The sequence below is a fragment of the Neophocaena asiaeorientalis genome, unplaced genomic scaffold (genome assembly GCF_003031525.2).
Source record: "Neophocaena asiaeorientalis asiaeorientalis breed wild unplaced genomic scaffold, Neophocaena_asiaeorientalis_V1.1 scaffold217, whole genome shotgun sequence".
NCBI classification, from domain to species: Eukaryota; Metazoa; Chordata; class Mammalia; order Artiodactyla; family Phocoenidae; genus Neophocaena; species Neophocaena asiaeorientalis.
This window is the reverse complement of record NW_020172293.1, coordinates 4,708,350-4,725,813: the sequence shown is the minus strand read 5'-3', so window position 1 is coordinate 4,725,813 and position 17,464 is coordinate 4,708,350. Positions and strand designations below refer to the sequence as shown.

Below are 17,464 nucleotides of genomic sequence, written 5' to 3'. Positions count from 1 at the left end.
GGAAAAATTTTGACATTCCCAGATAAACAAAAAGCGAGAGAGTTTGTTGCTAGCAGTCTGGCCCTACAAGTGCTTAAAGGGACTCCTTCAGAACGAAATGAAGGGACATTAGACAGTTACTCAATGGCATATGAAGAAATAAACACCAGGATAGGTGTTTTTGTATTTACACAGGTAAAAATACAAAAGAGCATAAATGTAATTTTTGTTTGTAATTCTTTTTTAATCTCACTAAAAGACAACTGCATAAAGCAATAGTTATAAATCTAGTTGACAGGCACACAATATATACAGATTTTTTGAGATTGCAAATGAAACAAAGATACTTATTATATCACTTTTATTCTACATGTACTAGAGATCCTTAGCACAAAAGAAAAAAAAAGTGTAATACTCAGAGAAACTGTTAAAATTAAAAAATAAATTTAGCAAGGTTACAGGACACAAGGTTATTATACAAAAATCAATTGTGTTTCTATATAGCAAATATAATTGGAAAGTGAAGTTTAAAAAAAAATATCATATATAATGTCATCTAAAAACACTAAATGACCAGGAATAAATTTTTTTTAAATGTGCAGTATAGACACACAAAAACCTGTAACACATTAAAAATAATTTTTTAAAGACCTATATGAATGGATTTATTCATGGGTTGTAGAGTCAATACTGTCTGGATGCCAGTTCTTCCAAAATTAATCTATATATTCAATGTAATCCCAATTGAATATCTAAGCTGAATAATTTGTGGAAAATGGCAAGTTACTTTAAAAATTTATATGTGAGGGCTTCCCTGGTGGCACAGTGGTTAAGAATCCACCTGCCAATGCAGGGGACACGGGTTCGAGCCCTGGTCCGGGAAGATCCCACATGCCACGGAACAACTAAGTACGTGTGCTACAACTACTGAGCCTGTGCCCTAGAGCCGCGAGCCACAACTGAGCCCACGAGCCACAACTACTGAAGCCCGCGCGCCTAGAGCCCGTGCTCTGCAACAAGAGAAGCCGCTGCAATGAGAAGCCTACGCACCACCAGGAAGAGTAGCCCTCGCTCACCACAACTAGAGAAAGCCCACGTGCAGCAACGAAGACCCAACACAGCCAAAAATAAAATAAAATAAAATAAATAAATAAAAATTTATATGTGAATGTAAAGTGGCAATCTTATAGGAGGAAAACTAAGTTGGAAAATTACTATACCAGATATCTAGTACATAGCTACAGTAATTAAGATTGTGTGGTATCAGCACAAGCATGGAGAAATAGATTAATGGAACAAAGCAGAAAGTCTAGAAACAGACCACATGGCTATGGACACTTGTTCTATAATAAAGGTGGCATTTGCAGAGCTGTAGGGAGGAGTCTTTTCTTTAACTGGTATTGGGTCAGTTGGTTTGGAAAACTTTTGAAAAAATATTAAACTTGATCATTACTTTACAATAAACACAAAGTCCAGGGGATTATGAATCTAAATGTAAAAAGTAGAATACTAAAGCTTCTAGAAAAATTTGGAAATATCTTTATGACTGCAAAGTGGGAAAAGATTTCTTAAACACAACACAAACATCAAATAAAGGAAAGGAAAAGACTGATGACTAAAATTAATAACTCTGGTCATCAAGACACCATTAAGAGAATGAAAACGCAAGCCAAAGTGGGAGAAAACGTGCAAAGATTCACTTCTGAAATACATTAAAAACCTCTTTACAAATCAGTAAGAAAAACACAGGCAACCCAATAATAAAAAAAGACTTGAAAAGGCATTTCACATAGGAGAATATCAGTGTCCAATAAACATAAGAAAGTGTTTAAACTTATTCATCAAAGGCTATGCAAATTAAACCATAATTAAATATGACTACACACCTAACTCTATGGTTAAAAACATAAAAGACTTGACCCAGTGTTGGCAAGGATGTAAAGTAATTGAAGTTTTCAGATCCTGTTGCTGAGCTATAAACTGATACAAACATTGAAAAAAAAAAAAGTATTCAGAATTATTTACTAAAGCTGACCCTGCAACTTAACTCCAAAAATAGAAATTTACACATACGTGTACTGAAAGTACAATAGTGTGCAAAGGAAACTTACTCATTATAGTCAAAAACTGGAAACATCAATCTCCAACAAAAATAAACTGTGCTATATTTCTAAATGGATTATACAGCAATGAAAATAAACAAATTACTGCTACACACAATAATGAATAACTTATCACAAATACTATATGAATAGAGGAAAGCAGATGCAAAACAGTACATATGGAATGTGTTAATGGACTGAATGTCTGTGTCTGTCCCCCCATCCATATGTTGCGATCCTAACCTCCAATGTGATGGTAGTAGGGGGTGGGGCCTTTGGGGGTTCCTTAGGTCATGAGGGTGGAGCCCTCATGAATGGGATTAGTGCCCTTATGAAAGAGACCCCAGAGAGCTCTCTCACCTCTTCCACCATGTGAGGACACAGCAAGAAGACTGCTGTCTATGAATAGGAAGAGGGCCCTCACCAGACACCGAATCTGCCGGCATCTTGATCTTGAACTTCCCAGTCTTCAGAACTGTGAGAAATAAATGTTTGTTGTTTAAACCACCCAGTCTATTATATTTTTGTTACAGCAGCCTGAATGGACTAAGACAGGACGATTCCAGTTATAAACTTCAAACAGCAGGAAAAACTAATCTATGGTTAGAAGTCAGGATAATCAATTATCTTTGTAGAAGAAAAGAAAGGTAGTGACCAGGATGAAGCATGAGTGTGGCTTCTGGACACTGGCAATGTTCTATTTCTTGATCTTGGCAGTGGTTAACTTGATTTACCATGTGAGAGTTTACTGAGCTGTACATCTATATTTTATGTACTTTTCAGTATGTATTTTACTCAATTAAAACAAAAATTTACCTGTTTTTTCTGTGCTCTGTTTCTGATTTCCAGCCAATCATCCATTTGTTCCTCAATTTCTTCTATAGAAGTTCCATGATCATAAGATTGAATATATGTACTTTCTAAAGGCGTATATACAGGAAATTCAGGTTTTGGTTTTTTTACTTTAACTTTCTTCTGCTCTAAAAAAAAAAAAATGTTTAAAAGAACCAATCAATAACATAATAGCTTCTAACATTTTATTCATAGACCATTCTTGAAAGAACACATAAATATATATTGTTCTTTCATCAAAATAGAATTGCTTTGCTATAAATAGTTAGCTGTAAGTTTTATTGTGCCCTATCCACTGCATTGTTTTAAAATAAAACTCACAGGTGCTAATGACAGAAGATTATGATATAACCATCATATCAATTTGTATATATCTTTAGTGTTCAAAGTATTGTTCATGAAACATTTCATTATGGCATAGTGAAAAGAGCCTGGTCATTAGTGTTTTAATCCTACCTTTACTATCTAATAGTTGCACAATACTGGGCAAGTAACTTAACCCTTAGAACAAGTGTCCATTTTCTCTTCTGTAAAAGGGAGCTACATCTAACCTCATAAAGTTGATGTGAGGAGAATTATATATCCCCTAACATACGAGTTGGCAGAACATTATCTCTTAATGGTATACATTCATCTTTTCAATATTTTACAAATGCAAAATATAACCTGGCAACATCAAGGGTAGTTATCAATAGATACTTATCAATTTATCAATTGGCCTCTCCATTAAATCCCTTTCTGATTAGAGAGTTAACACTGAGAAGCAACTTCACTCTTGATTACTACTGTCAAACTCATCCATCCTTATAACCATATCTTCTCCATCCTCTATGTATCTGTTATAATACTAATGTAATAAAATTAATATGATATTGGCATATGAAGAGACAAATTCCTAGAATAGAACAGAGAATTCATAAATATTTCAGTTCAGTGGGAAAAGGATTTATTAAATGATGCTGTCACAAATGAATACCCATTTGAAAGAAAATTGGACACAACCTTACAATATATACCAAAATAAATCCCAGTTGGATAAGAGACTTGACTTTAAAAACCAAAACAATAAAAATCTTGCAAAAAGAAATCTAAAATACTACTTGTACTATTTAAAGGAAGACAAAATCTTAACTAAGACTGAAAACCCAAATGCTATTACAAAAAAAGATAAAAGAATAAACAAATCAAGAGATAAATAACAGATTTGGAAAGATCATCTACAATTCAGAGTACAAACAGAAGACTGATATACAGAATACATAAAGAGATCTTATAAACTGACAAAAGGATAGGCAGCCCAATAGAGAAAAACGGCCAAAAATAATGTGCATTAAGAATACAGGGTTGGGCTTCCCTGGTGGCGCAGTGGTTGAGAGTCTGCCTGCTGGTGCATGGGACACGGGTTCGTGCCCTGGTCCGGGAGGATCCCACATGCTGCGGAACAGCTGCGCCCGTGAGCCATGGCCGCTGAGCCTGCATGTCCGGAGCCTGTTGCTCCGCGGCGGGAGAGGCCACAGCAGTGAGAGGCCCGCGTACCAAAAAAAAAAAAAAAAAAAAAAAAAAGAATACAGTGTTATGGGAACAGTTCTACTTAACAAGGCTGTTACCTTTCTAGAAATCACATGGTATCTAATACCATATTTTATCCTATACTGCTTCAGTACCTTTATACATCCAGGCTTTTGAAATGGTGACTTAAAAAAAAAACAAAACACCCTAATACCAAAATAGGAAATTAGTAACTTAAATGATATATGAGTCTAATTTAAAAGTATAAAAACATAGTGTCACCAGAGTACAATATGAGCCCAAACAGGAGGCCAGGTTTTCTTGTTTTTCAAAATTGTTTTTCAGAAAAGAGGAAGAAACCGTATAAATGACTCCTTATGGGGACTTCCCTGGTGGCGAAGTGGTTAAGAATCTGCCTGCCAATGCAGGGGATACGGGTTTGAGTCCTGGCCCGCGAAGATCCCACATGCCACGGAGCAATTAAGCCCATGCGCCACAACTACTGAAGCCCGTGTGCCTAGAGCCCGTGCTCCGCAACAAGAGAAGCCACCACAATGGGAAGCCCGCGCTGAAACGAAGAACAGCCCTGCTCGCTGCAACTAGAGAAAGCCCACGCGCAGCAAAGAAGACCCAATGCAGCCAAATTAAAAAAAAAAAAAAGATTCCTTATGAAGTTGGTCGTATTACTCAATTTTTCACAATTTCTTTATCTTGAGCAACAAATTATTGCTAAGGGAAAATACACATAAACTAGAACGTATCTCATGGCTACTAATTTTGGTTGCTTATAGAGAATCAGTTATAAAAAGGAAGCAAATAAATTTGGTTTATTTCTGGGATGTTGGTCACAATTGCAAGTATTTGAATCTTTTAAAATATGCATTTAAAAAATCACTTAAAAAAATAATACAAAACTTCCACTCCTGGAAAAATGAAGAAGTACTTTTTCATAGTCCTCTCACTAAGAAAAACTAAAAATTATAAATGTTATATATGAAACAAACAGAAGAATAATCTGAATGTTGGAGAGAAGACAGACCAACTAGGAATGGCAGGACCCAATGAGCACCAAGGTGGTAACTTCCCTGGGTTTCTTACAGCCTCATATATCCCAGACTTGGTCCCAGGGAAGCTTGCAACCCAAGAACGCTGAAAGGCACAGAAATAATAATGGTAATATTAAAAAATTTAAAAAGCTTTCTCTTTCCAGCCAAAAGGACCAGAAAAGCAGCAGCATATCAAGATAAGCTTTTAGATTATAACCAATCTACTTCAGGCAAACAACACAGAAAAAACTATGGCCACACCCCACCCCCATGCCAGTGAAGGCTAGTGGGAAGCCCAGACTTCTGCCATAATGAGGCTGTAATGAGGCACCCCAACCTCAGGGTGATGTGGGAGAAGGCTGTGTAAGAAGCCAAGCTTTCATGTCTGCTGAGAGGTGATGTGGATCCCCCTTCCCATGTGGGAACAGTAGAGACTAAGTTGGTAGTCTGGGTTTCCAAATCTACCCAGGGATAGTAGATTTGGAATAATGAGGTGTTCCTCCTCCTCCCTGCCAGGGTGGTTTCAGAGGAAGCCTAGAGGGCAATCAGGGCTTTCACAACTGTCCAGCTGAGGCACCCCTGCCCTCCACAATGTCAGGGGAGGCCAGGTGGTGAGCAGTAAGGCTGGGGTAAGTGGAGACCTACTGGCAAGCAAGAGCACCCACACCCACCCAACCCTGAAAGGATTCACGACCAAGCCTCCCCCTCAGCTGCAATACATGTCATGAAGGGAACCTGGAATTCCACTCCTACCTGACTGCAACAGGGCAGCAACCCTCCCCTTTCCACTGCTAGGCTTTGTTAGAGAACACCAGGTAAAATAGAGGATTTAAATAAGATCCAGAGTCTTATTATACCTGAAATGTCCAAGTTTTAATAAAAAAAAAAAAAGTCGCTCATCATACCAAGAACCAAGAATATCTCTATCTGAATGAAAAAGATAATCAATAGATGCCAACAGATATCCAAATTACCTGACCAGGATTTTAACACAGCCATATAAAAACGGTTTGACGAGCAATAGTACACATTCTTAAAACAGAGGAAGAAATAAAAAGTCAACAGCAAAGAAACAGAAGATATACAGAAGAACCAAAGAGAAATACCAGAACTGAAAAGTATGCTAACTGAACTTGGCACATTTTTCAAGTGCAAAATGCAAACAACTGTCAACTCAAAATTCCATATTCAGTGAAAATATCCTTCAGGAATAAAGGGGAAACCAAGACCTCTGCAGATGAAGGAAAACTAAGAGAATCTGTTACCAGCAGACCTATCTGATAATAATGGCTAGTTATCTGAACAGAAAGGAAATCATAACAGAAAAAAATCTTAAAATAGCTGGAAGGAGAAAGAACAAGAGTAAAAATATGGGTAAATACAATAGATTTTCCTCCTCCTCTTGAGTTTTCTATGTTATATCTGACAGCTGAATGGAAATTATAACATTCAATATATGTAGAGAAAATATTTAAGACAGTTATAAGTGGGAGACATAAATGGATGTAAAGTGAGGTAATGTTTCTATATATCACTTGAAATGGTAAATTGTTTACACCAGTAGATTGTAATAAGTTATGTATATATAACATAATACCTAGAGCACCCACTAAAAACGCTATACAAAATAATATATTAAAAAAACACTATAAGGCTTCCCTGGTGGCGCAGTGGTTGAGAGTCCGCCTGCCGATGCAGGGGACATGGGTTTGTGCCCCAGTCTGGGAGGATCCCACATGCTGTGGAGCGGCTGCACCGTGAGCCATGGCCGCTGAGCCTGTGCGTCCGGAGTCTGTGCTCCGCAACGGGAGAGGCCACAACAGTGAGAGGCCCGCGTACCGCAAAAAACAAACAAAAAAACCCCCACACTATAGAGAAATTCAAATGGAATTCTAAAAAGAAAAACATTCAAGTAACCTACACAAGAAAGCAGAAAGAAGAAAACAGAACAAATAGAAAACAAAAAATAAAATGGCACACTTAAGCCCTATATATCAATAAACTACATTACAGGCAAATGGTCTAAATACACCAATTAAAAGATAAAGATTGGTACAGTGGATGAAAAACCAGGACCTATGTATATGTTATCTACAAGAAACTTATTACAAATTAATCAAAACATTAATCAAAAGAAAGCAGGAGTAGCTAATTAATATCAGGTAAATAGAATTCAGAGCAAAGGAATTTACCCAAAAGATGCCCAAAGCAAGCAGAAGAAAGAAAATAATAAAAATAAGAACAAAAATCAATGAAATTGAAAAGAAAAGCAACAGAGAAAATCAATGAAACAAGGAACTGGATCTTTGAAAAGATCAATAAAACTGATATACATCTGGAAAAACTGACCAAAAAAGTGAGAAAACGGAAGTTAGCAGTATTTTAGCACTGAAACAGGAGAAATCACCACAGGACATGCAGACATCAAAAGGATAATAAAGTGAACAACTCTAAACACACAAATTTGACAATCTGGGTGAAGCTGACCAACTGCCTGAAAAATACAAACTACCTTAATTCAATCATTAAATAGATATATGAAATAAGATATTTGAATAGCCTTGTATTTATAAAGGAAATTTAATTTATAATTTAAAAACTGCCAAAAAGAAATATCCAGGCTTAGATGGTGTCACTAGAGAATTTTACCAAATGTTTAAAGAATTAACACCAATTCTACACAGCTTCTTGAAGAAAATAGAAGAGAAGACTTCCCAATTCATTATATGGGGGTACCCTGATACTGGAATCATACAAAGACAGTACAAAAAAGAGAAAACTATAGACCAGTATCTCTCATGAATACAGATGCAAAAATCCTTCACAAAATATGTGCAAAGAGAATTCAGCAAAATATAAAAATAATTATATACCATCATGGTATTTACTGCGGGGGGGGGTGCAAGTGTGGTTCCATATTCAAAATTCAATCAGTGTAATCCACAACATTAACAGGCCAAAGAGGAAATATCACATGATCATATTAACTGATGAAAAAAATGTAACAAAAATTTAACAAAATTCAACACCCAGTCATGATTAAAAACTCAGAAAACTAGGAATAGAGGGAAACTTCCTTAACTTCATATAGGGCATCTATAAAAAACATACAGCTAACATCCTACTTAATGGTATAACACTAAATGCTTCCCTAAGGTTTAGAACAGAGGAAGGATGCCCTGTCTCCCCACTCATGTTCAACATAGTTCTGGAAGTTCTAGATAGCAAAATATGGCATGAAAAGGAAATAAAATGCATACAAATTAAAAAGGAAAAAAATAAAATTATCCCTATTGTCGTATTGACATGACTATTTACATAGAAAATGCAAAGAATCTACATAAAAATTCCTAGAATAAGTAAATCCAAAAAGGTGCAGGATACAATATCTACATACAAAATCCAACTGAATTTCTTTACTTAAAGTAAACATTTGGAGACTGAAATTAAAAACCCAATACCATTTAATCACTCAAAATAAAAAAAAAGAAACAGATGTAAATCTAAGAAGATACATACATGATTTGTAAGCTAAAAATTACAAAACACTAAAGAAATTAATGAAGATATAAATAAACGAAGAGATATATTCAATATAGTAAATAGGTCAATTCTCCCCAAATTGATATACAAGTTTAACGTTCGTCCCCTGCATCGGCAGGCGGACTCTTAACCACGGCGCCACCAGGGAAGCCCCAAGATTTTTTTTTTTGTAGATACACACAAGATTACCCTAAAATTTACATGGAAAGGCAAAGGAACTAGAATAACTAAAACATTTTGAAAAAGAAGAAGAAAGTGGGAAGAATCACTCTACCTAATTTTGAGATTATTGTAGAGCTGCAATAATCAAGATTTCATATTTGTAAACCACATATTTAAAAGAGGAATCATATCTAGAACATATATATGAAGGATTCTTAAAACTCAATAGTAAAAAAAAAAAAAAAAAAATCCAATTAGAAAACAAGCCAAAGGCATGAAGAAAGATTTTACTGAAGACAATATACACGTGGCAAATAAGCACGTGAAAAGATGTTTCAACATCCCTATCCATTAGGAAAATGCAAGTTAAGACCATGGTGAGATATCTCTACACACCTATCAAAATAGCTAAAATAAAAAATAGTGAGAATATCAAATTCTGGTGAGGCTTCAAAGAGACTAAATCTCTCATACAATGCTGGTAGGAGTATAACATGGTATGGGAACTCTGGAAAATAGTTTGGCAATTTCTTAAAACTCTAAACATAAACTTATCATATGACCCAGCAATTGCACTTCTGGGTTCACACAAAAATTTACATATGACTGTTCATAGCAGCCTTATTTGTAACGGTCAAAAACCATAAACCACCAAAATGCCCTACAATAGGTGAATGGTTAAACAAACGGTGGTACATCCATACTATGGAATATTATTCATTAATAAAAGGAAATGAATTACTGACACATGGAACAACTTGGATAAATCCCAAAGGCAATACAATGAGTGAAAAAAGCCAGTCTCAAAAGGTCACACACTGTATGGTTCTCGAATTCACATTCTCTAAATCATACAGTCAAAATTACAATGTTAGACAGATGAAAAATAGATTAGTAATTGCCAGGTGTTAGGGACAATGGGGGGATGGGAGAAGGTGATGGTTGTGATGATAAAGCAGTAGTGGATAATTGGGGTGGTGGCTACATTAATATAAGCATGTGATAAAATGGCAGAGAACTATACATACATTTTCTATCAATGTCAGTTCCTAGTTTTGATATTATACTATACTTATATAAGATAACCAATGGGGGAAACTGAGAGGAGGGTACATGGGACCTCTCTGTACTATCTTTGCAACCTATGAATCTATAATTATTTCAAAGTAAAAAGTTAAATAGAAAAGCAACAGTTCACGGGAGTTCCCTGGTGGTCTAGTGGTTAGTATTTGGCGCTTTCACTGCTGTGACCCGGGTTCAATCCCTGGTCAGGGAACTGAGACCCTACAAGCTGCAGGGCCCAGCCAAAATTAAAAAAAAAAAAAAAATTAAAACAAAAATAGCAACAGTTAGGCAAACGGTGCTGGGAAAGCTAGATACCATGTGAAAATAAAGAAGTTGGACCCTTACCCAACACCATATATAAAAACGAACTCAAAATGGATCAATTACCTAAGTCTAAGAACTAAAACTCTAAAGGTCTTCCAAGAAAATATAGGGCAAAAGCTTCAAGACACTGGATTTGGCAATGATTTCTTTGATATGACACCAAAGGCACAGGCAATGAAAGAAAAAATAGACAAATTAGACTTCATTAAAATGAAAAAATTTTGTGCATCAAAAGAGAGTATCAACAGAGTAAAAAGGCAACCCATATAATAGGAGAAAATATTTGCAAATCATGTATCTGATAAGGAATAATATACAGAATATATAGAAAACTTCTAAAACTCAACAACAAACAATCTGATTCAAAATTGGGTACAGGGCTTGAATAGTAATTTCTCCAAAGAAACACACAATAGGATGGCTATAGGAAACACACACACACACAAAATCCCCAGAAAATAAAAAGCATTGGCAAGGATATGGAGAAATTGGAACTCTGTGCACTGTTGCTGAGAATGTAAAATGGTACAGTGCTATGGAAAACAGTATGGAGGTTCCTAAAAAAAAGTAAAAATAGAGTTATCATATGATCCAGCAATTCCACTTCTGGATATATATCCAGAAGAGCTGAAACCAGGGACTCAAAGAGATATCTGTACACCCAAGTTCACAGCGGTAGTATGCACAACAGCTAAAAAGTGGAAGCAACCCAAGTGTTCATTGACAGATGAATGGACAAACAAAATGTGGTATATACATACAATGGAATATTATTCAGCCTTAAAAAGGAAGGAAATTCTGACATATGCCACAACATGGATGAATCTTGAGGACATTATGCAAAGTGAAATAAGCCAATCACAAAAAGATAAATACTGTATGATTAGACTTATGTGAGATACTTAGAGTAGTTGAAATCACAGAACAGTGGTTGCCACAGGGTGGGTGGAGGTGAGAATGGGGAGTTATTATTTAACGGGTACAGTTTCAGTTTTGCAAGATGAAAAGAGCTATGGGAGATGGAGGGGGGTAATGGTTGTACATTATGAATATATTTAATACCACTGAACTCTGCTGTACTTAGAAATGGTTAAGATGGTAAATTTTGTTATGTATATTTTACCACAATGAAAATTATTGAGGGGATAAAGCAATACACTGGTTTTATTGTAACAATCATATATTTAAAAAAAAGGAAAAAAATCCTAATATTAGATGAATTGTGACTTGGAATAAAATTTTCACTGTCAGTCTCATACATGGAATCAAAAAGATCATACCTCATTATATATGGAAATGAAGATGATTTACTCTGTGTTGATGACTCAAAAAGTAGTTTTACTGATGACAAGAATCCTCTTGTCAAAAATGTTACTGAAGAGTTTAAATAAATTGCTTTAAGAAGTATGAAGTAGAAAAGAGCAATACGGTATTTCTAAATTCATTAATTCATTCAATTAATAGTTACTGAGGAGCTACCACATGCCTGGCATTATTCTAGGTGCTGGGTTTTTGACTATAAACAAGAGAGACGAAAATGCCTGCCTGCATGGATCTTATAAAGTGATGTATCATTTTATATACAGTTACATTAAATAGGTACTCATTTCCAGATTAGTAAGTAAAATTTTAGTTGAAATTTGACCAGTTAATCTATAGCCATAATTGTTTATATATTAAATTGAATAAAGGCTTTTTTGAATCATTTCAGTGAGAAAGCTGAGATTGCATTATATTTAAGCATCACAGCATTGATTATGAAATATCGAGGCAACTGTAATTTGTATTTGAGCTATATGATTTTAAAAATTCACATTCCATTGTTATTAGAACAAAGTACGTAGGAAATAATACTATTTTGAAGATATTCTTTGCCTACATATAAACTCTTGGGGCTAGGGTTCCTATCAGGTTTTACTATATAATAAGTTAAGGTACAGAGTTTCTATTTGGTCATGTTTCCAAATGTACTGGAGCTACTGATGTGTCGTATGCCTTTTCATAAATTATCTCAGAGAGTAATCTCCCATCCATGAGCACCCTATATTACCAAAGGAAAAATGTTCGAACCCATTGGGATTACATCTGCCCTACCTCCTTTGACCTCCTTCTCCATCAACCCCTGAATTAGCTTACAAGTCAGCACTAGCAACTCCTTTCCTCATGAACCTAAGTTTTCTAGAAAACCAGTCTTCCATTACCTTAGGGAAGGTGAATGTTTTCCCATCCTGCCACCCTAAAGAGATATATTCTGTCTACCATGTTCTTACTGTCCCCTTGGCACCCCTACTTAGGCCATCACTGGGGCATGGAGTGGGGACCACGCAACAAGAAGAAAAATATAATGTCTGGAATGATTATCTCTGTAGACAAAAAAGAAGTACTTGACAGTAGGGTTTTGATTATTTGATTTTGCTTTTGTTCTTAACTCATATAAAGTACACAGTAAAAAAGGGAAATATTGCGTTTTCCTTCTACCCTTCCTCCCCTCTTTTCTCTATTCAAATTTTAACCTTGACAATCAATTTCTTCATAAAATAACTCATTTTTTTCCATTCACAATATGGGCTGTTTCATTATAGTACTTAGAACTCACATCTATTGACTTAGATTAAAACTCATACAATTAGAGAATGTATAAAAATATTATTAACACTGAAAAAGTCTTATATTTATAAATATTCAACTTGGGTTTAAACCTAAAACATAAAATTGATTAAAAGTTTATAATAAAGAAAGAAATGCTCAAAAGTTTCCAAATAAATCATCACATTTTTTTCCATAAAGACTTCCCAGAAGAATGATATTTATTTTTAAGAAATTACCCTTTTTCAGATTTCCCCCCTAAAATACCATGTCAGTAAGTAACACCACCACACCCTACTCAGTGTAGTTCTAGTGTAGCTCTTAGAGGACTCTGCACAATCTCAGCAGTAAAGCAAATAGACTTGAGGGCAGATTAGCAATTAGGTCATGAAAAACAGGAAGCAGAAGATAGCTATTGCTAATCTGCATGAGATGAATTTACTCAATTAAGCAGATGGAAATGTTATTATGAACTCAGTATTCCAATGATGGTCTTTAAAATTAAGAAGGATGGGGGCAAATGAAATGCACACTGGGGGATTTGGGGCCTTTATGTATTAGTTCTAAAGTATACAATGTAGAACACTGTAATGAAGTTAACAAAATTAATTAAAAGATTCTTTGCATGTAACCATTAGAGACTACATTTAAAAATACATGACAGCTTTTGACGTTATTAAGAGTAATGTGACTGTTCTTTAACATTCTTAATGTTGATACCATCACCTTTTCTAAATATACTACTGATATCAAAACACGAGCGACAGAAGTCTTATTACTCAGAGCCTAGGATGAGTATTGTTTTTAATAAAGTTTCTGGCATTTAATTTCCTCATTTTCAGTTTCAAGAAACCATAAGCTAGTAATGAATTTTCCAGCTTTTTAGAAGACTATCACACATTTTTGCTGGCATACAGAGTTTTCAGATATTTACCTATTTTAAAATTAATGTTTCTTTACACAATATTTTTATTAAATAATAACAAATTATTATAACAAATATCATATGATACCACTTATATGTGGAATCTAAAGAAAATGATACAAATGAACCTACTTACAAAACAGAAAGAGACTCCCAGACATAGAAAAGCTTACAGTTAGCGGGGGGAAAGAGAGAGAGGGATAAATTTGGTCTTTGAGATGAACAGATATACACCTCTATATATAAAATAGATAAACAACAAGGACCTACTGTATAGCACAAGGAACTATATTAAATACCTTACAATAACCTGTAATGGAAAAGAATCTTAAAAAGAATAGACATATATGTATATGTGTAGCTGAATAACTTTGCTGTATAACTGAAACACTGTAAATCAACTCTACTTCAATTTAAAAATAAAAATTAAAAACATTTTTTTTAAAAGAGCATTATCAAATCTGCTTGAGAATTATTATCAAATTCTTAGGCAGAACAAAAGTCTCTGAACAATTCTGGAAAAACAGTCATGAAAACATGACTATGAAAGCAATGAAATTAGTGTATTCACACTGCCTCTACAGGAAAATTGTGGTTTAGTTTGATATTTTTCTCTTTTCTTGTAAATGTCATTTCCCCCCCTCCTTTTTTTCTTTTTTTTTTTTTGCGGTACGCGGGCCTCTCACTGTTGTGGCTTCTCCCGTTGCGGAGCACAGGCTCCAGACGCGCAGGCTCAGCGGCCATGGCTCACGGGCCCAGCCGCTCCGCGGCATGTGGAATCTTCCAGGACCAGGACACGAACCCGTGTCCCCTGCATCGGCAGGCAGACTCTCAATCACTGTGCCAGCAGGGAAGCCCCTTCCCCCTGCTCCTTTTGACTAGTCTTAAAAGGCTTAGAAAATTTTTATGTAACAGTTTTACTTAAAAGTAACAATTATATAAAAATTACATTTAAAATTTCATTTATTCATTGATTTATTCAATTTAATTAAAACTATTTCAACAATTGCTCTAACATCAACTTCTGTTTCGATCTTTGGTTTAATATAACAATAATAACCATTTGTCCACCCTTACTCTGCTCTGCAAAACACACATCAGTCAACCTTAATACGTAATTCTCTAACATCCTAAACTTTCCCTTCTTAAACAGAAGTCTGCTTTAAACAATGATATAGTTTATCTGAATATTATTTTGTGTAACTGTTGAAACTTTATTTTTTATTGGAGTATTGATTTAAAATGCTGTGTTAGTTTCTGCTGTACAGCAAAGTGAATCAGCTATACATATACATATATCCACTCTTTTTTAGATTCTTTTCCCATATAGGTCATTACAGAGTACTGAGAAGAGTTCCCTGTGCTAAACAGTAGGTCCTTATTATCTGTTTTATATAGAGCAGTGTGTATATGTCAATCCCAATCTCCCAATTTATCCCTCCCCACCCCTTTCCCTCCGGTAACCGTAAGTTTGTTTTCTTCTTCACTAATATTAACACTCATTAATATTCATGGGATTATATTAATTCATATATTTAGTCATTCATCCATTTATTAAACATTTACTCTGTGCCAGGACACTACATTCAATGCTGCAGACACAAAGATGAAAAAGAAAGTCCCTGTTCTAAAGCTGCCCAGACACCTGAAGGTTGTATAAGGCAAAAAATGGCCCCCTAACCATGACCATGTTCTAATCCCCAGAACCTGGGAATATTTTACCTTACATGGCAAAAGAGACTTTGTAGATGTGATTAAGCTTGAGATAGGAGACTATCTTGAATTATCCAAGTTGGCCCAATCTAATCACAAGTCCTTAAAAGCAGAGAACTTTTCCCAGTTATGATCAGCCAGAGATGTGACAACAGAAGAGTCAGAGAGATGAAACATTGCTGGATCTGAAGAAAGAGGAAGGGGGCCAAGATCCAAAGAGTGTGGAAGGCCTCTAGAAGCTGGAAAAGGAATGCAGCCTTGCTTGATAACCTTGATTTTAGCCCAGCAAGACTCATGTCAGACTCTGAGCCATAAAACTATAAGATAATACATTTGTGTTTAAGCCACTAAATTTGTGGCCATTTGTTAGCGCAAAAATAGAAAACTAATACTGGGATCATCTAGTCCAACATGTTTTTCTGACAGATAAGGAAAGTAAAACCCTCAAGGTCACACATTTAGGTAGTAGCAGTGTACTCTTTGGGTTTGGAGAGAACATAATTCTCCTCTATTCTCAAACCACGGTCAGTGTCAGGGTAAAGACAGAAAGCTAGACTTTCAGTATATGAAGGGAAATGGCCATCACCATTTTTCTATATATACTGAAAGTGTGAACTGAATGTGTGGTATACTAATACCACAGTTGCTCTTTTCCAGTTTGATTTGGCTAAATGACTTCTATGAGCTGCAGAAAAGCTTTTACTGTATGCCCTTAAAAGCACACAAGCTGTTTTCCAAACTACACATGCTGTGTATTTATATACATTTATAGGCGTGAAGTGACCAGGTATTAAGGGTGTTTACACTATCTTCTGTGCCCAGATTGGTACCATGCACAGCATTCAGAAATGAAGTCTGAACCAAAAACAGTCATATTGGAATTTTAAAAAAAATAGACTTCACCTCCATGAATTCAGTCAACAACTACCTACTGAGAACCTACGATGTGCCAGGGACTCTTTAAGGTCCTTGGATAGTCATAACAGTGAACAGAACAGATAAAGTCCTTACCCTCATGAAGCTTACATTCTACTGGGGGGAGACCAGAGAGTAAACAAAATGAATATATAAATTAAAGTTAAGTAGCGTTAAACGCTCTGGATAAAGATAAAGCAACATAAAGGGACAGAACGTATATGTGTGGGAAAGATGTAGATATACAAACTTCAACAAAAAGACCAGGGCTGGTAAAATGTCTTCTTTAATAGTATGTTCAACTTTTCCTAAAATCAGCAAGAGCTGTCTTTAGTGTTCAATGGAAGATTTCAACATACTGACACTTTAGCCAAGGTTTTTCATGTTATATAACAATAATACAAATGAAACAAAGGCTTTCAAAACAAAAAACATTGACCTTTTCAGGCTTCCTGTTTACTACTGTAATACAGCAAGTTGGGGATCAACTGGATAGACTCAGCACTAAATATCAATGACAACTGCAGCACTGGAGTATTTAAGGACTTTCTGGATTTTGGATGCCTCTCAGATTAAAGGAACTATATGACCCCATGTTAATTTTACCCCTCCTGATATTGAGCTGTGGGTGGTTCAGAAATTACTAATATAGTATTTTCCACATATAGTATATTAAGTACAAGTAACTCCATTTACAGAGTAGCAAAGAAAGCACAGAAAATTTAATTACTGTTGAATTTAAG

General features: G+C 35.4%; 1 protein-coding gene across 1 annotated transcript in view; it reads right to left on the bottom strand.

The window, feature by feature from the left end:
• DNAJC1 (DnaJ heat shock protein family (Hsp40) member C1) overlaps positions 1 to 17,464 on the bottom strand; it is a 196,033-nt gene that overhangs the window by 82,329 nt on the left and 96,240 nt on the right. The window contains exon 8 of the mRNA XM_024765554.1: positions 2,898 to 3,061. Within this exon, the coding sequence (XP_024621322.1) occupies positions 2,898 to 3,061 (164 nt within the window). The remainder of the gene's footprint in view (positions 1 to 2,897; positions 3,062 to 17,464) is intronic.